The sequence below is a fragment of the Impatiens glandulifera genome, chromosome 1 (assembly GCF_907164915.1).
Source record: "Impatiens glandulifera chromosome 1, dImpGla2.1, whole genome shotgun sequence".
NCBI lineage: Eukaryota > Viridiplantae > Streptophyta > Magnoliopsida > Ericales > Balsaminaceae > Impatiens > Impatiens glandulifera.
In genome coordinates, this window is record NC_061862.1 from 142,784,473 (window position 1) to 142,808,675 (window position 24,203).

At 32.7% G+C, this 24,203-nt stretch overlaps 3 protein-coding genes across 3 annotated transcripts; 2 read left to right on the forward strand and 1 right to left on the reverse strand.

Annotated features, from left to right (window-relative positions):
- Positions 1-3,985: 3,985 nt before the first annotated feature.
- LOC124919975 (rust resistance kinase Lr10-like) lies at positions 3,986-6,201 on the reverse strand. The gene is made up of 3 exons (XM_047460350.1): positions 5,475-6,201; positions 5,374-5,400; positions 3,986-5,282 (listed from the first exon to the last, which is right to left on the reverse strand). The coding sequence occupies exons 1-3, from the start codon at positions 5,584-5,586 to the stop codon at positions 4,162-4,164; spliced, it is 1,260 nt and encodes a 419-aa protein (XP_047316306.1). The 5' UTR covers positions 5,587-6,201; the 3' UTR covers positions 3,986-4,161.
- Positions 6,202-6,461: 260 nt separating this feature from the next.
- Positions 6,462-9,000, forward strand: LOC124919972 (LEAF RUST 10 DISEASE-RESISTANCE LOCUS RECEPTOR-LIKE PROTEIN KINASE-like 2.5). Its single transcript, XM_047460346.1, has 4 exons — positions 6,462-7,420; positions 7,513-7,539; positions 7,640-7,672; positions 7,771-9,000. The coding sequence occupies exons 1-4, from the start codon at positions 6,550-6,552 to the stop codon at positions 8,859-8,861; spliced, it is 2,022 nt and encodes a 673-aa protein (XP_047316302.1). The 5' UTR covers positions 6,462-6,549; the 3' UTR covers positions 8,862-9,000.
- A 6,487-nt stretch (positions 9,001-15,487) lies between these two features.
- LOC124946047 (protein ABIL2-like) lies at positions 15,488-21,133 on the forward strand. Its single transcript, XM_047486606.1, has 10 exons — positions 15,488-15,874; positions 16,283-16,430; positions 18,063-18,145; positions 18,270-18,420; positions 19,003-19,102; positions 19,176-19,253; positions 19,341-19,386; positions 19,492-19,568; positions 19,750-19,892; positions 20,787-21,133. The coding sequence occupies exons 2-10, from the start codon at positions 16,311-16,313 to the stop codon at positions 20,958-20,960; spliced, it is 972 nt and encodes a 323-aa protein (XP_047342562.1). The 5' UTR covers positions 15,488-15,874; positions 16,283-16,310; the 3' UTR covers positions 20,961-21,133.
- Positions 21,134-24,203: the final 3,070 nt, after the last annotated feature.

The following is a 24,203-nucleotide window of genomic DNA, read 5'->3' on the forward strand; positions in this document are numbered from 1 at the left end:
AAGTTGTTATGTGGATGTCACTTCTTGGGTAGACGATCCACCCCATCTTTCTTCTCATCATCTCTATTGAACTTCGGCATGTCCACAGACACCTTGAGCTCGATCAGCCTCTCCACAATTGCAATTGCCTCGGGGATGTTCTACTTCTTGCCCCTTTGCAGATCTAACTATGCCCAAGTTTTTAGGTTTTTAACAAACACAAACATAGCCTCTTGTTCCATTAGACTAGGTAACTCGAGCAACAATTCTTAGAACTCTCTCACATAATCTTTGATGGTCATGTTGTGCTCAAGTTGACTTAGCCGCTTCTGAGCCTCGAAATCGGCGTTCTTTTGGAAGAATTGGTGCTTGAACTCGGTCTTACAGTCTTCCCATGTTTCCATCTGCAACGTGCCTCATTTAATATATGTTTCACTCCTCCTCCACCCCAGTAGTGTCATTTCTTTCAGGAAAAAAGTGTTGTTTCCAACTTGATACGATCATCAAGTATGTTTGATGCCAAAAAATATCGTTCCATGTTCCAAAGGAAGTCCTCAACTTCCCTCGCATTCCTCGAGCCTTTGAATGGAGTTGGCTTGGGAACATATATTTGATGAGGTGCCACACTTCAAAGTTCCCCTCCATTCAACAAAATCCGACCTTCCATTGATTCGAGCCTCCCCATCATCTTCCTTCGGAGAGCGTCGATCATCGTATGGACTTCTCCTCAGATTGTCTTGTGCACTTCCTTCCAGTTATCATTAACCTCACCTCGACCCGATCCAAGCACTTCGTCTCAAATGCTATGATTCGAATTGTTAATGATCACCATGACCCCATTCTCCAACATTTCATCGTCTCATCCAAAACTGTCACCCTATTGGCCACCGCACTAAGAACCTCGAGAGCCTCCTCGTGCTCGCACATGCCTTCCTCAAGTCGGGTCACCCGCGATTCCATGTTGGCACATCTCTTTACGAAATTGCCCCTCTTAGGCTCCTTGTTCTTCTATTTGTCGGTTGAAACCTTCGTGACGTTGGAACCTGAATCCATCTCTTCTTAGCGCGATCTTCTCTTTAATACGGAAGCACAAACTTGGCTACGACGCCACTTTGGCTCTGATACCACTTGTCACGGGTAGAAACTCGTTTGCTCAAATATCTCCTCGTTGCGTGCGGCACTAGGATAGATTGTCTTAATACTAGCTAGTCAGCCTCTTAGAAGATGCAAGAAGAAGGAACTTTAAAGAGAAAGAGCTTGAAGAATATCAAGTTGTATTACTCGTTACTTAAGTCTTATAGTGTGTAGTGTACAAGACTTGGCTATATATATACAAGTGGATGGATATTTCTAGATCCTCCTTATCCTAGGATTTTCTATAGACTTCTATTATTTACCTAGACCTAGGAACTCCTAGAGAATTCTAAAGAGTTTTACTATCTACCTATAAGTAGGAAATCCTAGAGAATTTTAGTGAGTTCTATCATTTACCTAGTTTTAGGAACTCCTAGAGAATTCTAGAGAGTTCCACAAAAGGAAAAGCCTAGCAAAATCTAGAACATTCTAGGGAATGCGCATTAAGGTTTGACATCTTTGGGGGTTTTGATCACCCAATAACGCAAATCCAACATGGAGAATACGGTGAACTCGTGCAGTCTTCCATAAACTCCTCAATGACAGGGATATGAAACTTATCATTGATGGTTACTGAGTTAATCCGTCTATAATCGATACACAACCTCCATGATAAGTCTTTTATTCGGACCAGCACCATATGGGAAGAAAAAGAGCTATGACTTCTTCTAATAACTCCTCTATCCAGCATAGCATTGAATAAATGTTCAAGTTAATCTTTTGTAGGGCAAGATACCGCGGTATGAATGTAGACACACAACTTCCGTGCCTTCCTTTAGTGGGATTCAATGATCATGTTCCCTACTGTTAGTAAGTCTTCTAGTTGCTAGAATATCGAGCTAAAGTCTGCGAGCATCCGCTGTAGATCTTCAGGAATCTCTTCTGGCGCCCTTGTGGTAATTGAAAAAATTTTCCTTCTTTTTCACTCCTTATTTGAACTATGACAGCAATATTGCCTTTTTTAGTAGCTTTTCTAACCGGTTGCCTTGTATCAGGTTGATCTATGCATGGGGTGTACCCTGCAAGACAATGGTTATTCCCTCTTTTTCAAAAGATATGGTCAACTTCTTAAAATTCCATGAAGAAGGATCTAAAGTAATCAATCATTCAATGCCCAACACAATATCGCACCCTATCATGGTAAGCACCTTAATATTTGTTTGGTAATTTTTACCCTCCATTGACCATTTCAGATTTTGGCAGATGTTGGAGCCATCTACCACTCGAACTGAAAACACCTAGTATCATGGCTAATGTTCTTCATTATCCTACTATATATATGAAGTTGTAAGTGTTGCCTATATCAATTAGAATCACCACCGACAGGTTCCCAATCTTGTCGAGAATTTGGAGTGTTTGAAAATTCTTAGAACCGGTCAATGCATGCAAATAATGACATGTTCTTCCATTGCCTCAAGCTACGAGGGAAGAACATCAAAAACTAGCTTTGGAGTGGGTTCTTGGAACTATGATAAGTCTTTTTGGTCATTAGTTGAGACCATTACTAACTTTGATTTACACTTGTGGTTAGGCTCTCATTTTTCATCGTAGGTGTAACATAGGCATTTTTCCTCTTTCATCCATTGCAGCAGGGTTTAATTGCTTAATGTGACCCTAGTTCGCGCAAGAGGTCTATCTTGAACACATAAGATGAGCTTGGCTTGAAGTATGGGGTTTTGATGGTGCTTGGCTAGGCTGATTTAACATTGGTTAACTTGGACAACAAAGGCGGTTCAACGTTGTACATAAGGACATGTATGTGGCTTCTTGGACCTTGTCCATTGACATCGCTTCATTTAAGGATCCAGAAAACCACTACCTGATCACATTTTCTATTTCCTCCCTTAATCTAGACAGGTATGAGTCTATAATATACTCCTTAGGCATACTATATAGTTTTTGAAAATTGACATATATTGGAGATTGTATTCTTAAACAGAACTGACATATTTCAGGTTCATCAATTGTCTCATAGGAGTGTCATGTATGGAGGGGCCGAACTACAGTAAGAGGTCTCTCTTGAACACCTCCCACATCATGGTTTCTCTATGGTTGCATTAATAAAGATATGACTCATAACACATTTTGGCGTCACCAATAAAGTGGATGGAAGCAATGTCAAGTTTAGTTGCATCAGTTGTCCTGTCCACCCTAAACAGCTACTTAACAGATATAATCCAGCCCTCCACATTTGTTCCATCGAACCAAGGACAATCAACATTTATGAGCCGAGTTGGAGGAACATATTGTTGACCATGATGGAAGGGCCTATCGCGGAGAGAGCCATGGTAAGTAACATCATAATAAGCCCTGGATCGAGGATCTTGGCCAAGAACAAACCCTCCTTCTATGGATGTCAACCTGTCTTTTGTGGCATTGAACCTTCTATCCATATTATTACTCAATTCATCCATATTCTGTTGTAGGGAAGATTGCATAAAAGCTTATTATTGGGTTGGGCTTTCGATTAGGACTTTGAGAGCATCCGTCTCAGTTTGCTGTCGGGTTTCTATCATCGCAGAACCGCTTGGCTCTAATACCAGAATTTTACGACTTAAATTTGTAACTGGGTTGAGAGTTTTGATCTCAAGAACCAAGATTAAGTCTATTATTCAAAGGACATCGAAAGAGCTAGGAGAACAATAAATAAGGGTTCTAGAAAAGAAGATGAAACAGAAATGAGAAGAGAATACTGTTAATACACTTAACATTCCGATAATTGAAGATGACAAAGAAAAATCAAAATTCAATCAGTTAAACTTTTCACAAATTTATTCATTCTCGTAATTGAAGATGAGTTCAGCTTAACTCACAAAAGTATTCAGATACAATTGCTCAAAGAGAGAAAATTAATTTTAAAAAATGTGGTTTGCAAATAACATCAAATTGAAAAGGAAATATAATCAACCCTAAATGTCAAGATTGTATGAATGAATTACTTCACAAGATATTAAGCTGTTAATTATGAGATGGGTAAGTTGAAATTGAATCGATCTTCAATACAAGTTCAACAAATTGCAGCAAGCAATAATTTGAAGCTAGAATAGTTCATTCAGATTCAGATTCAGATATAACTTCTAAACTGCTAGTAAAAGTTTCCCTGCGAATGATTCCCTTATTAGGGGTTGAATCGGTAGAGACAAATGGATTTGGAGGGAGTGTTAAAGCATTTCCATCGCCTTCTAGCATTTGAACAACTGCTTTCATGGAAGGTCGATTGCTTGGGAACCACTGAATACACCAAAGTCCCACAATAGTCAGTTTGTTTATGATCCATTTGGAGTTTTCATCTGCTTCATGTTCAATCTCAATGGCTAACTCTTTTCCTCGATTCAATCGGTTGTATATCCACTCGGGAAAGTAAACATCACTCGTATCTTCATCGGTAGGTTTTGTCCTTCCTCCTACTATCTCCAGTAAGAGCATTCCAAAACTGTAGATATCAGATTTATACGACACATTTCCAAAATTCCTGGAGAAAACTTCGGGTGCAATGTAGCCGACGGTACCCCTGGCAATAGTCATGGAAATAGCACTCTGTTCCTTGGAGCAAAGCTTGGCCAAACCAAAATCAGAGATTTTTGGGACAAAGTTACTGTCCAACAAAACATTGTGTGGCTTAATATCAAAGTGTAGGATTCGGTGATCACACCCTTGGTGAAGATACTCGATTCCTTTGGCTATTCCCAAAGCAATTTCTTCTAGCTTCTTCCACCCAAGAGATTTCTTCTTCCCCTCCGAAGATATAAACTTCTCCAGTGAATAATTCATCATGAACTCGGTGATTAGGGCCCTGTTGGATCCATCGGCACAATAGCCAGCCAATCGTACTACGTTGACGTGGTGGATTTTTCCCATGGTTCCCACCTCATTGATGAACTCCTCCCCATTTCCCTTGACATCATTGAGAACTTTAACAGCTACATGAACTTCATTTGAGAGCTTTCCCTTGTAAACTATGCCATAGCCACCCTTGCCGATCATGGTAGTAAAATTGTTGGTTATCTTCTTAATATCTGAGTAAGAATATCTCGAGGGTTTAAGAGCTTTATAATCTTTCAAGAATGTGTCAATCCTTAGTTGAGCTTGCTTCTTGTTATCATCCGAAGTTAGGATGGAGTATGTAAAAGTTACTCCAACGAGAAGTACAAGACTAGTTAAACTACAACCTACACTCAAAATATTGTGCCAAGGGTTGAGAGAACATTAAGAGAAATAATAATATGATTGATGAAAGTGAGAGGGTCAGGAGAAGGTTACCTATAATTATAAGTTTCTTGGTAACATCTGCAATAACATTATGATTTGTGGTGAACATAATGCATTATATATATATATAAGAGAATGAAAGTATAGATCACCTCTTGGTTGCTTCAGCTCTCCATAACACTCTGTTTCATTGACGTTGTGTTGAGTATTGTTGATATTCCTTAATCTGCAGAGTTTGTGAAGTGATTCGCAATGGCCACACATGGGCTCCGACCAATTCAATGAAAAATCTTTTAAGTCAGAGATTTTTGTGATGGATTTGCATGGCCACGGTGGCAGGTTGTACAATTCGGTGTAAATGGAAACAGCATACACTTGCTGAGTTGAATCACTATCACTAGCGCAATACACGGGGCAAGGTAATTCATAAGATGGGCATAGTTCTGATGAGTTTATTCCCTTGTAAGAAGAATCATTAGGACAGATGAAGTAGTAAATATTATTGTAGTATGTGACAAGTGGTTTGAAGGAAGAGGCAGAGAAGTTTATGTTTAGAAATTTCTTCACAAGGCAACTGTCTGGATCAGATACAGAAAACGATTGAGATCCATAGTCTATGTTGGTAATGACCACCTCATTTGAAGAAGAAGAAGTAGTAAGGGGAAGATTGAGGATGATTTGTTTGTTGGGAGAGCAAGAGAGATCAAATCCGGGATAACCACAATGATCCGGATGTCTTTCAATAAGTCTGAAAGGAAAGCGGATAACAATATGTCCACATTTTTCTGGTTTGCACTCATCATCATCATCATCAGCTTCAACTCCAGGCTGGATCAGCAAAAGGATTGAGAGGAAGAAGAAGAGATAGAATAGTCTTGCCATTTCTTTGATTACAAATGAAATGAAATTACAAATGCTTCAATATTGTGGACTTAAAATAAAGATGTCTTGGCAAGTTGACAGTGACATTTTTGTCTATCATGTTGACCTTACTTCATTGAATAAAGATGTGAAGGAAGATTCATCCATTATTATTCCATAAAGATGTGTGGAAGTAGTAGGCTTTCATGCCTAGCAGCATTTTGGTCTTATTTTTGTCTATCAAGTTGACCTTTGACTTGTTTTTGGTACACTAATTTCATCTTAAATAAATAAAGATGTGAAGAGGAAGACCCATCCATCCACCCCCTCAATGTTCCTATTCAACACCATTCATAACCCATAAAGATGAGTGGAAGTAGTATTGTTTCATTTTGGTACGCAGGTCTTATTGTTTCTCTTATGTTCCTAACAGAGTCCAAAGATGTTCTAAATTGTTCTTCTTCCTGTGGCAATTACAAGGAGGTGATTGTCAAATATCCGTTTCAGTTCAATGACGATCCAGAAGGGTGTGGACTTAAAGCCGTTAGTTTTGAGCTAAGATGCGAGAATGGTCGGCCTGTCTACTATATAGACTCTGGAAGGTACTATGTATTGGGAATAGACTATGACAAAAAGTATACAATCCGACTAGTCGATGAGGGCATCCAAGAGGGAAACTACTCATCTCTCCCTCTTCATCTCCTAACGCCTTCAATCCTTCGCCATGCACAAAGCTTGTCACATCTTCATCATCATCATTATTATTATTATTATGATTATTATGATTATTATTATATATATTGGGAAACACAGTTTATTGCAACTATTAAGTGTGATAGGCTGCCAGTGGTGGAGTTTGAAGAAGGGGAATATGTGAATTTGGCTATTACAAATCTTCTTACTAATGCTTCTTCCAACTATATTTTGTTCGGTACTGTTTCATTGAATGGGAACCCTGTTAAGATACCGGAAGGGTGCGGGTCAGATAGCATCCACATAACACTCGCTAGCTCAATGAAATGGAGGAATAGTAGTAGTAGTAGTAACGTCAACTCTTCCATATTATTCTACCAATTCCATACCCATTTGGCTAGTGGATTTGAGCTACGCTGGATTAGAGTTTATTGTCATTATTACTTTGATGGAAGATTACCTGGTTCATACACAATTGACAACAATGTTGATAACCTTTATGCTGCCTATTGCAAGGCTAATTATCGTATCTCTTTTTCTGAAAGTGAGTATTAAACAATCTAATTTCCATCTTTTGGGGGCACTTAATTTAATTCATCTTGTGCTAATGAACCATTCTTGGCTGTAATTATGCAGGACTGCAGCTGATTTGGCTGGTACTATGTATTAATTTCACTCCTCTATCTATTATATATGCATTGCAGATGTTCCTTTATAATATATATATATACTAGAGACCATCTTCACTTCTATTTTTTTGCAGATTATTATATTAGTCGGACATTGATAATTCTTGGTATTAAAACTTTCCTTATAAGTTATTTAATCACTTAATTAGATATAGAGTTTTCAAATGCTGACTTTTATTTATTTTATATGTTTGTCTTCATCCAGCAATGATTCTTGGAGCAAGAACATTATGTGGATGGTTGTTGCTTTATATCTACTTGATATACAAATGTAGAAGAAGGCATTTGTCTATGTTTGATGCTATCGAAAGCTTCCTCCAAACTCAAAATAACCTTGTGCCCATTAGCTACTCTTATCGGGAAATTCGTACAATGACAAAAAGGTTCAAGATTAAACTAGGGGAAGGAGGATTTGGTTGTGTGTACAAAGGAAAGCTTCGAAGCGGTAGCAATGTTGCAATAAAAATGTTAGAAAAGAGCAATGCTAATGGGCAGGATTTCATCAACGAAGTAGCCACAATAGGAAGAATTCACCATGTTAATGTGGTTCAACTTATTGGGTTTTGTGCTCAAGGCTCCAAACGTGCCCTTGTCTATGACTTCATGCCCAATGGCTCCTTGGAGAAGTACATTTCCTCTTCTCAAGAGGGTCAATCGTCTTTGAGTTGCGAACAAATGTACAATATCTCACTCGGAATCGCAAGAGGGATTGAGTATTTGCACCGAGGTTGTGACATGCAAATCCTTCATTTCGATATCAAACCTCACAACATTCTTCTAGATGAAAACTTTACGCCTAAAGTTTCAGACTTTGGGCTTGCAAAGCTGTACCCAATTCAAAACAGTATCGTATCCCTAACTGCTGCAAGAGGAACCATGGGTTACATGGCTCCGGAGTTGTTCTACAAAAACATTGGAGGGATTTCATATAAAGCGGATGTTTACAGCTTTGGAATGCTCTTGATCGAAATGGCTGGAAGGAGGAGAAATTTAAACGTAAACATGGAAACATTGAGCCAAATTTACTTTCCGTCATGGATATATGATCAATTCAATGAAGGAAATGAGCTGGATATTGGGGAGAGTAGAGTTGAGGAAGTGGAAGTGGAGATGGTGAAGAAGATGGTGATTGTGGCAATGTGGTGCATACAATTGAAGCCAAGTGACCGGCCACCAATGAACAAGGCACTTGAGATGCTCGAAGGAGACCTTGACCTATTGCAAATGCCTCCTCAACCTTTCCTCACTCCGTACTATATGCCAAATTCGGGTGAGTCCTCTTGTAGGTTGGATTGACAATGTCGTAAAATGTGTCTTATGATTCCCAACTCTATGTAGCTCATAGTTTGTTTGAAGCTAATGCTTGAGAAATTTAATGAATTAAATAGTTTAGTAATTATTTGGACTCTTTTGTTTAGATAAGTGTTGCCTTGTTGGTGGGTTGAAGTCTTTTTTCTGTTTCCTTTTCTTTGAATGAAAGAAGTGAATTCTTGCTTACTTGGTTTACCTTGCCTCTCAAATTCAATGGTAAGTAAACACCTATTTTTTCACCTCAAATTGAGATTAGACCATAACTCGAGAAAACACTAGATTTTTCAGTTATTAAAAATATAAACTCTTTTGTAAAATTGAAGTCCAACACTTATAAAATGGTCACAATTTGTCCATACAACTTGTGGTAGTGGGAACAACATGGTTGTTAAGCGGAGATTTATTTCATGCATTTATTTTTTTCATTTTGTTGTTAAACACAAACCTTAATTTGCTCTAACAATTTCCTATTATGTTGAATGCCACTCAAGAATTAGTCCCTATACAAAGAAAATGATCATTTGAAGATAAATTGTCCAAAGAAAATGAATAGAGAATCAATGACAGTTCCTCATTCATCATCCAATGATCCATGATCATATTTACACCCAAGTCTAATAATACACACCATTTATGAGTAATCAGACAAGGTCGTTCATATCGTTGTATAGTAGATCATTTTCAGTATGGTTCCTTTATTACCGATTTCTCTGTTTCGGACCAATCATAATGCAACATTAATATTATATTATTAAATCTCTTTTGAGTTAAAAAAATCCTAAATTCGGAAATATCACTACTTCTTTCCAGGTTAAACCTGAGGAAACGCACTTGAGTGAAGATTGTTTCACTTCCATTTACAACATTGTTAATAGATGTGAACAAGTTTTATTCGAATGCATTTGCTTAACTTTTATGTACATTGCAAATAGAAGTGAAGCAAATTTTACTATTTCTTCAATTCTATCAAGTGAAACTTGTTACACTTTTATTAACGTTGTTGATAGAAATGAAGCAAACTTTACTCGGTAGAATGTGAACAACAAAGAATTTGAAGAATCGAGGTGGAGACCACCTGCCATACAAGGATGGGGCAGTAGGGGTGGGAGGGGAAACTATTTTCTCATAGCTCATGGTATTATTTTGCATCTTGACAATACTAAATATGTATTTAGCAAAATATTGATTCCAATTTATCTTTATTTCTGGGCGATGTTACCATTTCACAATGAAACTGATTTTCATGAATTAAATTCACAATGAAACTGATTTTCATGAATTAAATTCACAATGAAACTGATTTTCATGAATTAAATATTTTATGTAGATAATATACCCATAATTAATTTTTTAGGATATGGAAGTAAGAACCATATGTAGATTCAATCTATATAGTGTTGCAAACATTCAATATACAATTAGTTATTTCTTATTAAGAAATAAATGTTGCTATTGTTTTCTTCTAAGCAATTTTTGCAAAATGTTTGGCCACCATTATTTGGGTCTTTGATTAGAAACATCTATTTATGTGACATAGGTTGTTAATTTACTATAGACAATGAAATGAAACTATCTTAAATTTAATTAACTCAAGGAGAAACAAATGAAACTTCAATATTTTATGCCCGTATTGTATATCTCATCTGATTCTGGTCTTTAACCTACTCAAAGTGAAAGCATAAGACTACAAATCCTAACCCGAGCAACTGCTAATCCAGAGGTTCATTCTATTGTAGAGCATGACGCTCAAACTAATGTTGCGTGTCACATTCTTGATTCAAAGGAAGCAACTTCAGACAGAGGAAGCTTTTCGATTTGAACTTCCAGGGTTCGCATGTTATCATCCCCAATCATCTACATATTCACTTGATTTTGTGTTTAGGTGTTTTGATGTTAGTCATGGAATAAAAATTGGCTATGATGATGGACTCAAGAATGACAAGAATCATTTGTCTAGTTTTGTTACTTTTGAGTCCGTTAAAGAGACAATGGAGCAATCCTTGAGGTTTGTAGAAAATATTTATATTTTATTATCTACACTATTTTTTTAATGTTTTTTTATTGTTGTTATTTTGTGTGAACTATGGGCATAATTCTGATAATAATCAATGAATTTTCTTAGTGTGCGCTGTCCCTTCTGGAAGAATCGCGCCGACGAGGTCGCGATTCCGGCGAGCCCTGCGTCCCAGTGAAGAAGACGAAGGCAACGATGCCGTTTCGAGTGACAAAACGCCGAGTTCCGTTTGGTTTCATCTACCGTCAGCCTAGTTGACTAACGGGTTTGTCCCGTTAGTTGATCCGGTGTGGGCAGTTGCGAGATGGATCCATTGTAGCGGAGGTTTGGCACGTTCTGAGCTGTTGGATGAGGTCTTAGCGCTCATCTGATAGTATAGAATCCTGCTGCAAAGATTTAACAAAATTTCTTTTGCACAAGATTATCCAATTTTATTTTTATTTAAAATGTTATTAAAAATCGATTTTTAATCTGTTTTAAATTCATTTCTTCACCAAAAATTTCAAAAAAAAGTATGATTATATATATTTTTTGAATTTTAGGGTATTTTATTTAATTGGTTTAAGTTATGATTAAATCACAATTAAATATTTTCACCATTTTTTTCTAATTTGGGTAAAATAAATACAATATTTTATTTTCAAATTATTTTTAAAATTTTGAATAATTTTCTTAGTTAAAGTTTAATTATCACAATAATTAACTCTAAAATCAATCATTAGAGTTATAAATATACAAGATGAATGATGGAGTTATGGATCCTTTAGGGCATTTGTAACAGAATCCTTAAAATGTGTTATATCTCTATTATGAAGATAAATAATATAAAAGTTGTAAAAAAAATGCTTTATCGAATTCTCTATCCTTATAATTTTTTAGGGATGATGAACAGTGAATCTTTATATTTAGGTATTACTTTAGCATCCCTAAACAATAAAATAATATATTTTTTCTTTCATGGTTAATCATCCCGCCATTTCTCTTTTCATTTCTAACAATTCCGTCATTGTTTTTCTCTGCCATTTTTTTTTTCCTTTTGCACAGTTTATGTAACTTATGAGTTCAATGAGCTGCAGACTCAAGATCAATACAAAAATGCTCGAAGTAAGAACTTCTCTCCAGAAGAGGACCTTCTATTGGTTTCTGTAAAGTATATGAGTAGTCTTTATGTGTGAATTTACCTGTAAAGTATAAAAAAATGTATATTAGTGACATTAAAAATCAAATGTTTCTACAATTGCTACGAAGGCATATAATTTGTGTTTTACAATTGCTTTAATTTTTACCACCAAATCATGTAAAAAAAATAAAATTTGAACTATTAAAATAAATACAAAAATCAATCAAACACGCACCTTGAAAACTTTTGGTACAAATCAGAATTTTCTTTTAAAGTGAAAGTAGTCATTTCCTTGTGGGAATGTGTTCTTATATATATTTTAGGTTCTTAAGGTGGTTGAGAAATTATGAATAAATATTTAAGGGTTATAAATAAATTAAGTGGTTGAGGTGGTTGAGAAGTTGTTTGTTTTAATGAATATTTAAATATATATGAATAAGTAATTAAGTGGTTGAGGTGGTTGAAAAGTTAATTATTTTAATGAATATTTAAATTATATATGGATAAATATAAGGAAACTGATATAAAATAATTTATATTTTAATTTTCTAAAATAGAGATATTATTATTTTATAGGAATATAAAATAAGAAGCTGGTACAAATGTCCTTGCATTACCTATAGTTATGGATGACCCGGAGAACAACTCCTATCAATTATAATGCCAATGGAAAGTTTAGATTTCAAGAAGATCAACTTGAAGTTTTTTTTGTTTTTTTTATTAATAATAATAATGGTAAATTGGGAAATAGAAGTTCTTGGCTAATATCTTTTTATTATTTATTTTTCTAAACTGCTCTAAAGTGAATAAAATAAACTAAATAAGAGGCTTGAGACAATTATAGGTTTAACCTAGATAATTTTAGAAATTTATTTAGGTAACTAGGAGTTAAATTTGAAATGTTCAGCTTAGAATGACAACGAGTACCATACCCGTCGGGTAGTGAAGACTCATCTCCGAACTCGATTTTTAATTTACTATCCGACCCTGACTCTGACCCTGACGGGTATCTCTATTTGTATCCTCATCTCCGATTCGCCAGGTACCCAATTCTCGTTGGATACCCCATTATCCGATTAAAATATGAATTTATATTTATTATTTTCTAAATATACTAAATATTAAAAACACAAATAAAAATATTACTTACTTATACAATTTTATTGTAAAAGTTAGAAAATATAACAACATAAAGTTGTTATTACATATTTGTAATTAAACTAAACTATAAATAAAGAAAGTTGAACTTGTAAATAAAAGTTTAGAGTAAGTAGAAAGAAAAAATATTTTGTTATTAAACAGAGTGAAAATTAAAAGTTATGGGAAAGAAAAATTAAAATGATGTTAAAGTGGAGTGTGAATATGTAACATAAATAATTTATTTATTATAAATTTTTATTGATTGTAATAATGTAAAATTTCAAAATTCATTTTAAACCTAACAAATATATATATATATATATATATATATATATATATATATAATATTTAGGGTAACGTATATCAGGTTTTGATTTCGCACACTTCATATCTCCGAACCTAATTTAAAATACTTGAATCCGATTGAATCCGATTATTGGGTACACAGTATATGAATCCTTATTATTATCTCTATTTCAACTCTCATTTTTTAAATTTGTTAATATATTTGAATTCCTGTTTTTAGTCATTGACTTTTTTTTTGTTCAATTTGGAGTCCCAATAAAAAGTTTTGAACTTCTGACCTCACATTTCTGACCTCACATTGACTTGTTCTTCCTTGTATTTGTTTATTTATTTATTTTCCACCTTTTATTTATTTATTTATTTATATATTCATTTTCCCCTCAAATGCCAAAAAAACAAATAATATAATATTAATAATAGATAAATTTATTACAATTTAACATATTCACTATGATTTTTTCTTTTTTATATTATGAGTTTTATTTTAAAATATATTCAAAAATTAATTTATTTTTGAGATCCATCAAAACTACATCATCTCTCAAAATAATTATTTATTATAAATCCGTGTAATGAATCTCGTATATTAATAATTTAAATTTTATTATAAAATTGAGAAGCAAAAATAATCTATTCCTTCTCATTTTTAATTATAACTAAGTTATACTTAACTTATTAGTCTATTACTTTCTTATAACATTTTTCTAGTTAATCTTTTATTTATTTTTATATATATAATTTTGTTTCCAAAAAAGAAAAACACAGTTATCATGACAATAAAATAAAATATCTATCCAATGAAATAACATTATCAATCTCATTTAGTCTCTTAAACCATCACATGTATTCTTTTTTCCTTATACATTGGGTTCTAGTTACATAAATATTGAGCATAAATATTGAATATTGGGCATAAATTTAATATAGATGATTATATTGAACTGGTAATGTATTAATGAAACACTTACTATTTAACTTGTAGATTTTGAGTAACAAATATAATGAAAATTATGGAATATAACTTATTATTTGTGCTGTTTCAAATTACTTTTTATTATCTTGAAATTAAAGTTTTTTAATATGATATTTTTATATAACAAATAAGATAATATATTAAAAATTCATATTATTATAAAAAATTAATTATTTTCTTTTATAAAATATAAAAATATATAAATATATTAATAATATTATATATTTAAATGTGTTTATTAGTGTTTAAGGCGTAGTGAGCGAGTAACACAAATATACGAATGTGTCAAGAGAAAATATGGTTTATCTACGTTAGGCTCAATTTTATTTTTTTAAATAAAATAAGGTGAAATTACTCTTTAATTACTTAAATTTTCAATTTAATTTATTGTAACGAAATATTTACTTAATTTTTCTCTTTTATTTTTTAAGTTCACTCTCAAAGTTTTTCAATCTTACACTTAGGCCTTGTTCTCCTTGGGTTATTTAAAAAACCCAAACCAAATCAATTTTACAATCAATCACTTCTCAACAATCACATCACTCATTTCATTAACCAAAATACTAAAATAGTCTCTAATTTAAATTATTATTTTATATTTTATTTATATATATCAATACCCTTTAAATCATTTTACCAAAAATAATCATTATTTCCTCAAAATCATCACCATCAATCAATTTTTCTCTCTCTGAGTTTTTAAAATAACCCATAACCGAACAAGGCCTAACTCTATTTTTTAGATATGTCCTCTAAAGAAAACTCATCCTAAGCGAGACCGTTTAAATAAAAGATATTATAAATGTTGTTTAAGTATCAAATGAAGATAAAACACATATAGTCCAACTATCAATTGGACTATTCTTGTATTTTGTGTTCCTAGTTCATTCCAATGTTGTGTTTTATGAACATGAATTAACGTTGATATGTTGTTATTAGTTTATTTGAAAATATAAAAGGTGAAGTTAGAACTAAATTTAAGTTTAAACAAAAACATAATTTATTTTTTTTAAATTGTCTTTAGATTTGATTTCTTCACATATTAAAGTTGTATTATACGTTATAATTTGAATAACAAAATACGACCAAAATAGGTCTCCTCTCTCAGTCCGGCCAGTCCTCCGTTCAGATTTGAGCCGACGCGTTTCGCTTTCCTCTTTCGTGTAGTTGATAATACGCACACCGCTTTCCTTCCCTTTCCTTTCCTTACCGGCGTACATCAGTTTCTCCGTCGCCCACCTCCGGAACCGTTTCGCCGTTTCTTGCTCCCTTTTGTCCTCTTATGTGCCCTTGCAGCTCTACTTGTCTTCCTTTGTCTTATCACATATGGAAATGCAAGCCAACGCCATATTTTGTTCTTTTTACTAAATGGGTATTGTAAATTCTGTGTCTTTTTAGTTCTATAGGATCCTTGGCAACCTGTTTTAGCTGGAAAATAAGATCAGGTTAGTTTATTCTTTTGTTTCTTCCAGTATTGAGTTAAACTACTTTTAGTATAGCTGGTTGCAATTTGATACTTTTGGCTTTGAGTAGACAGTCCGGGATGACAATTTGTGGGTTAAGTTTGGCATTTAGCATTTGTCTTATGTGCTAATATGAGTAAATTAATGGATTTTTGAGGAATTCATGTTTTTTATGCAATTGATGATTGATGAGTACTGTTCGATCGAATGTTTCAACATTGGCACTGATGGAATTTTGACAAATGAGGTCAATTAGAACTTTTGGAATTGCTGTTTAATTCCTCTTTGAAGGGAAATCTAGATGCAAGGTTGTGTATTCTTCTTTAGGATGAAGTGGAATCCTCACTATTTATGTTCTTTTGTTTATTGCATGTTGTTATTGGATAACAGTGAGCCCTACATTTTGAATTTTCACTTGATGAAGTCAATTTCATCTGATTCCGAGCCTCTTCCTGAAGAAGAAGAAGAAGAAGAAGAAGAAGAAAAGTTGGATGAGATATGGACAGAGGAAGACTTCCCTTTTTCAGATAACCTTAAGGTAGCACCTATCTTGTTCTCAATTCATTATCTTTGTATGTCATTGACCATGTTAGGAAATACTTTAAAGTGATGTGTTCTGGTCTGTTTTTCAAATCCAAATTACAACTCTCACAAATGTTAACATCATCTACTTCACTTCTAAATGGGACCAAATAAATTTTGAATTGTGCTTTAGATCAAGTTAGTCTATGGAAGCATTCTTTTTGTTGTTGTTGGGAGGGTCATATTTTCTTGGGATTATCAACCAAAGTTTTGTTTGGTCTTGAACGTCATCTGTTTTGCAAATTATTTACTTGAGTTTTCCAGGTTTATATATGAAAGTTTTATGTAAAATATGTCCAAATCTAAATATATGATCACTCTCGCCTATGATCATGCAAGAAAAATATGAGGTGTTGGGCTGCTGATATAATAGACATAGGCCTTATTCCTTGACCTCAAACATTGAAACTAACTACTACATTCATTTGTTGATGAACATCTGTCACATAGCTGATTTGCTAATTTTGGAACCTGATTCAAAATCAAATTTTCTTTCAAAATCAACTTACAAAGTAAAAATTATTTGTCAAGAGAAGCTGCTTCTCAAATAAATGTCTCTCGAGTTTAAAAACAAAATAGAAACTTTCATTGGATAATCCAATTACCCTTTCAACTATATTATAAGTTTCTAGAATGAAAAGGGGCAAAATGGCTTAAATAAAATAAAGATTGTGTTGCTCTATGAATGCCAAAAAAAGTTATATTATTATTATTTTTTTAAAATGACCATTTCACTAGAACCATAGTAAACACAAAATTCACACTATGGTAAATTGGATCAAATAAGTACACGTCATTAAAAATTCCCTAGGGGCTAAGAGGCTAAGGTTTCAAACACGATTCCCATTAAGAATGCCATGATTTAAGTTGGGGGTTAAGTTGTAGGTTGTCGTGCTAGCCTCGTTAAGGGAATAAACCCTGGTCGCAAAATCAAGTCACGTCGTATATAAATTTTTATATGAAACCGAGATAGTTACATTTCAGAAAATTTTAGTGCTAGTCATATGTAGTCGTGAATTCAAGAAGATAAAATGAAGCAACACAATTGTGGCTTCATCTAAACTTAAACCCCTGACAGTAAAATCAAAACAATCCAAAGTCAGAGTATATGGCCTGTATACAAATCAACAGTAACAACCAACATTTAAATTTATATGCTTCCAAACAAGGCTGTTAACTTTTTCTTTTCTCTTGATATGGACTACCCATGTACCATGCAGTATATATATCCATCTGCATGATATTTTGACTTGATTATTGCATGTTGAAGGTAATTTATGCACTAAAATAGGAGAAGTCAGTGCCATGTGTGATCACTGCAAAGGTGAAACTGATAACCATGTGTATAAGAAAAAAATTGATAACCATGTGAACAATCCAAAATAAATGCTCAGGTTATAGCTATAATTTCTTGAACTTCACAATATCCAGATTCCTGTAGGCGTGGGTCTTTGAAGAACTGTTTGCTTATTTCAGTCTTAAAAAATGGCTGAATTGTGAATTCCAAAGAAAGGCTTCTGCACCACGTTTGCTACAAGAAATTACTCAAATCGCATGGTGGATGAAATTGTTCAATTTGTTTCTTCAGGACTTGCTGAACCTCAGGATGCAACTATACTCAGCAGCAGAATACTTTGAATTGTCATATATGAATGATGACCAGAAACAAATGTGAGTTGCAATTTCTTTATCTTTATTTCTTTTAAAGAAAAGCAAGTCTTTGGCCTCCTTATCTTCTATGAATTCCTTTTTTGTTATTCTTTTCTTCCTTGAAATTGAAAACTTGTACTTGCAGAGTGATAGACACGTTGAAGGATTATTCTATTAAAGCTATATTGAATACAGTGGATCATTTGGGTTCAGTTGCATATAAAGTCAATGATTTCATAGATGAAAAGGTTGATGAGGCTTCTGGAGTAGAGCTTCAAGTGAATTCTATTGAGCAGGTATCTTCTTCTTTATTAATGGTCAATTCTTTTAGAATGTTTCAATAGACAGGGAAATAAGTGGTTAGATATTTACAATAATTTGGGATTTCAGCCACAATTTTATTTGACAAATACAACTATGAATTCACTCAACTCACACTTTTTTACAAATGCAAACAAAACAAAATACAACCGGGAAATAAATTGACAAAATTCCGAAAAGATTTTTGCCAAACTTTCCTCTTCCTGTGTTGCACTCTCCAGTCTCCACAAAATATTACATCAAGTACTAGATGACATTGAAAACCCTCAATCTGTAGATGATTATATGACCATAAATTTGCCATCCTTAGTTGGAAAGTGAAGGTGAAATTTTTTTAGGCTTTTTACATGTTTTATGGAATAGTGTTTGTAATGGTTATTAATCGACTTTGGCTGAATTGATCCCTTATTGAAACAATTCATGAGAAAATCTTTGATTGGCGAATGTATATGGGTCAAGTTACTCTCCAAGAAAGTTCTCAAGTGTCCATTTAATCTAAATTGGCCAATTGTGGAAGATTATGACTTCTTATTTGTTGCTTTATGTGGATACCTTAGAGATTGAAAACATGCCAAATGCATATGGATCATGAAGGCCTTCATCAGCAGTCATTAATAATGAATGTACCCAGATATCATAAAAGATACTTGTTACCTGGTAATAGTCTTTTCTCTCATTCCACTTCATTAGTTTTTGCTTAACAGATCTAAAACTACATCTGAATATTCAGATGGAGTCAACTGCACTAAATCAAGAACAGAGGAGGCTGTTCTAGCTGAGGAGGATTGTTGGCTTCATTTTAGGAATTGTAAGTAAATATTAATTGTTATACATGTATTCATGATTTGAATTTCCTTGGAAACATTCTTATGATTTTTTTTCTTTCTTCAAAAAGCTACCCAAACCACTGTCAGAAGTATGCCGTCATCATCTTTAGTCGGGTAACCTCCTTTGTATATAACCCACTTGATACCTTTTTATTTCCAATATATGTATCTAACTTAGCCTCTCTTTTTTTCCCTCTTTATAATATTTGAACAATATAGAGAACGACCAACCACATCATCGCTCCAAGCTGGGTTAGCCATTGGGACCACGGGAGGTGTTTCACATAAAGAAACAGGTTCAATACTTTTGTATCAAACTGATGTATATTTTGCTTTTGAAAATGAGAACTGTGTATCATTAAAAAAACAAAAAATCTGTAAATCTTTTCATTGTCAATACAAGGAATTTTCTTTTTTTGCAAAATAGTATGCTTAATATTGCAAAGTAACTTGTTCACGATTGGTGTTGATTATCAGAGAAACGAACAACTTCGCCTTCTCGGTTTCCTCTTCCCCGATCAATGTCATTGTCTAGTAGGCCAAGGGCCCCTAATTCAAGGTCAACCACTCCTCATTCAAGTCAACCGGCCAACCCAAACCTCCTTTATGGAAGACAAAAGGTAATAAACTATGTTTTTAGTTTGAGTTATGACAATTTCTATTGTGTGTGTTAAAGGTCGTAGCCTTATTTTAATAAATGAAAAAGCCATTGGCAAGTACAATAAAAAGAAATTAAAATAAAGGAGTATCGCAAACAGAAGTGAAGAAACTCAACATATTTAGTAAAAACATAAGCCAGATCAAGGAAAGCATGAAAGATTTCCGTTTCAGTATTCATCCCTATTTCTTTGCACATAAATCTCGTGTATTTATTATAGCTTATTACGATTAACAAGCATCCCAGTGGCCTCATTTGGAAACACTTTTTTCTGTTAGATTTCTCATATAGACGTGAATCCATAATCCATATGAGATCGTGTTTAGAAATAGTACTTTGTCAGATGTACGATTCAAAAATTTATTACAGTTTCTCATATGTATTCAAATTCAAAAACAAAAGTGTTTCCAAATGAGCCTGCCCTAATTGGGTTTGATAAACTAAAAATTAAGTGTTGAATAGTGCATTTTAAGTGTCAAACTAGATTAGTGTTTGAAAAATAAATGTTGAATAATCTAAATGAAAATATATGAATTTTAAGTACCTGGGCTGATATGGAAGTTAGATTTGATAAAATGTAAAATTAATGTTGAGAATGTATTTAATGACTATTTTACCCTTACACGTTAACATAATTTGATTAATTTTCCAGGTTTAAGTTGTCTTTTGTATGCTCATATTATACAACCGAGTCAAGCCATTCATTATTGGCGGAATTAAGATATTTATTCTAGCTTAAAGAATTGGTTTTAAATTACACTTATCAAATGAGTTTATTTTAAATAAGCACTTAATTTTTCAGATTAAGTGATATCAAAAATGTGTTTACCCTTGTAATGTTGTTTGATTACTGCAGAATCCTGTAGAGCTTGGGAAATCAGCTTCAGTGCATCTTCATACTGGGAAGGAGAATTTCAAAGGAATGGAGCAAAATCCAAGCAAAAGCAATTTTCTTCTTCGAGCCTTGCTCAGAAAGCGTAAGCCCAAGAACGATGAAATGCTATATACCTATTTGGACGAATATTCGTAAAAACATATCCATAAAAGTAATTTAATTTTCTCAAAGAAATGTTATTCAGTAATCTGATATCATAGTGTGATACATAATAAAATTTATAATATGGTTAGTCTCGGGAAGTATTTTATTGTTATTTATTTTCTTTATTAAGTGGCATTGAATAGATAAAAGGATGTGTTTAATTCCATTGGCTTCATTTTTTCCATTTAAAAGTTTACCTGTTCGAATTTGGTGACAGTGAGCCTATTTGAAATTGTTTTTTTTTTTTTTCAAATTTTGTTAATACTTGGATTTCAGTGAAAAATCAACTGGTCAAAAGTTGAAAAAGTTAGTTTTTTTGGTTGGGTAAAAAAGAAGTGTGTTTATTGATGATAGATAAATTGTGTTCAAATTAATCCTAATTTATTTTGTTAAAATATTGAAAAATGTATATTTAAGCTCATTGATTACTTTAAAGTGGTAAATTTGGATGTTCACTTTATTCTCATTATTATTGTCCCTCTTTAATCTATTTGAATAGTTGAAATGGTTAAAGTCTCAAATAGAGTAGTATAACAAATAATAGGTGAAATTCAATCCACATCTTTTTCGATAATAAAAAATAACAAGTGAATTTAATCCACATTCCCTCACTCATTTTTCTTTTCTAACTTTTAAAATAAATTTTAGGTTATGTTTCGATCACAGTTATTTATTTAGACTAATCTTTGAATAACTAATTATGAGATAATTGGACTGAAAATCTGAAATTCAAATGTTTGATTCCACATTATCATAATAAAGATTTAAAGGTCAAAGTGTTTGATCCACTTCCAACAATTTAATCTTCATAAATTTCAAGTTAAATGAATGATTTCAAAGAAAATTAAAATTTTAGAATAGTAAAATTTTTAGACCTTTACCATAACCAAATAATTCATTTTTATCATAATAATCTTTGGAGGAGACAAATTCTTTTGACACTATAGTTTAATCAATTATTACAATTGGAACTAAAACTTGAATATTTTAAAGTCACTAATTTTTTAGAAAGGCTAACACTACAATTTACTTTTATAACTTTTCAGATTAATCAATAATTTTAACAAAAATAATACTTTAGATACCCAAAATATAGACCCCAAAAATATAAATATGAGGATAGCTTATTGATACACCTTCACCCCTCAATAATTTGGTTCGAGTAATCTTTGGGAAATACTAACATTGCAATTTAAATTCATGTCTTTCTAGATTAATCAATAATTTAAAATATGAAATTAATACTGTAAACTGACAATACAAATAAAATAGTTCATCTAGGATCCACCTTCATTGCACAAGTATTTTTTTCGACTAATCTTTGGGAAAGACTAATACTATAACTTAAATTTATTACTTTTCAAACTAATCAATAATTTAAATGAGATTTAAAATTTTAGACCACAAAAAGACAAATACATGATTAACTCAATTGGGAGAGCGTAAGAATCAACAAATGAATGTTGGGTGTTTGATCCTTCTCACTTCATAAATTAGATTTTTACGCACACAAGTAATCTTTTTCGACTAATCATTGGAAGAGACTAACACTACAACTTATATTTATAATTTTCCAAATTAATCAATGATTTAAACAATAATTACAACTTTTGACCACGAGATAAAAATACGGGGATAACTTAGTTGGGAAAGTGTAAGACTAAAGTGTTCGACCCACCTATACCGCACACATAATTTTTTTCGACTAATATTTGAGAGACTAACAATACAACTTAAATTCATTACTTTCCAGATTAATCAATAATATAAACGAGAACTAAACATGTAGACCACTAAATACAAATGCGGAGATAGCTCAGTTGGGAGTATAACAATACAACTTAAATTCATTACTTTTCAGATTAATAAATAATATAAACAAGAACTAAACATGTAGAACATTAAATGTAAATGTGGATAGCTCAGTTGGGAGAGCGTCAGACTGAAGATTTGAAGGTCAAGTATTCGATCCACTTTCACCGCACAAATACATTTTATAAATGTGTTTAGAGCAAACACTACAACTTAAATTCATAACTGGTAGATTAATCAATGATTTAAAAAAGTTTTTTTATTTTTATTTTATTTATAAATGCGTGGAGAGCGAATATTTGAAGGTAGGGATTTCATCCACCTTCACTGCACAAATACATTTTATAAATGCGTTTAGAGCAAACACTACAACTTAAATTCATAACTGGTAGATTAATCAATGATTTAAAAAAGTTTTTTTTTTTATAAATGTGTGGAGAGCAAATATTTGAAGGTAGGGATTTCATCCACCTTCACTGCACAAATAAGATTTTTACGTGCACAAGTAATATTTTTTTAACTAATCATCTTAAATTCACAACTGGTAGAATAATCAATGATTTAAAACATATATTTTATAAATGCGTGGAGAGCGAACATTTGAAAGTCGGGATTTTATCCACTTTCACTGCACAAATAATATTTTTACGTGCACAAGTAATATTTTTAACTAATCATTGGGAGAGACTAATACTACAACTTAAATTCATAACTGGTAGATTAATTAATGATTTAAAAAAAAAAATTTGGACCACAAAATACAGGATCGCTTAGTTGGGAGAGCGTAAGACTAATACTAAAGTGTTGAATTCTGTAAAGTAATTTTTTTCTGACTAATCTCTAAGGGAGTAACTAGTAATTTTTATAAATGTGGGAATATCTTGGTTGGGAGAGTGTTAGATGAATATTTGAAAGTCGGGTGTTTGATCCACTTTCATCAAACATATAAAGATTTTTGCGCACTAATAATATTTCTGATTAATCATTGGAAGAGACTAATACTATAACTTAAATTCACGACTTTCAAAATTAGTTAATGATTTAAATAAGAATTAACACTTTGGACCACAAAATGCAAATATGGGAATAACTTATTCGGGAGAGCATAATATTGAAGTGTTTGATCCACATTTAATGCACAAGTAATTTTTTTATTAATCTTTAGAGGGAGCAATATTACAACTTAAATTCATTACATTCCAGATTAATCAATGATTTAAACGATAATTACAATTTTATACCATAAAATACAAATCGTGGATAATTCAGTTGGAAGAACACCAGACTAAATATTTCAACCACCCTCACCGCACAACCATACAAATATTTTTTTTAATAATATTTGGGACATAATAACACTTCAACTAAATTCATTATTTCTAGATTAATCAATGATTTAATTGAGAATTAAAATTTTAGACC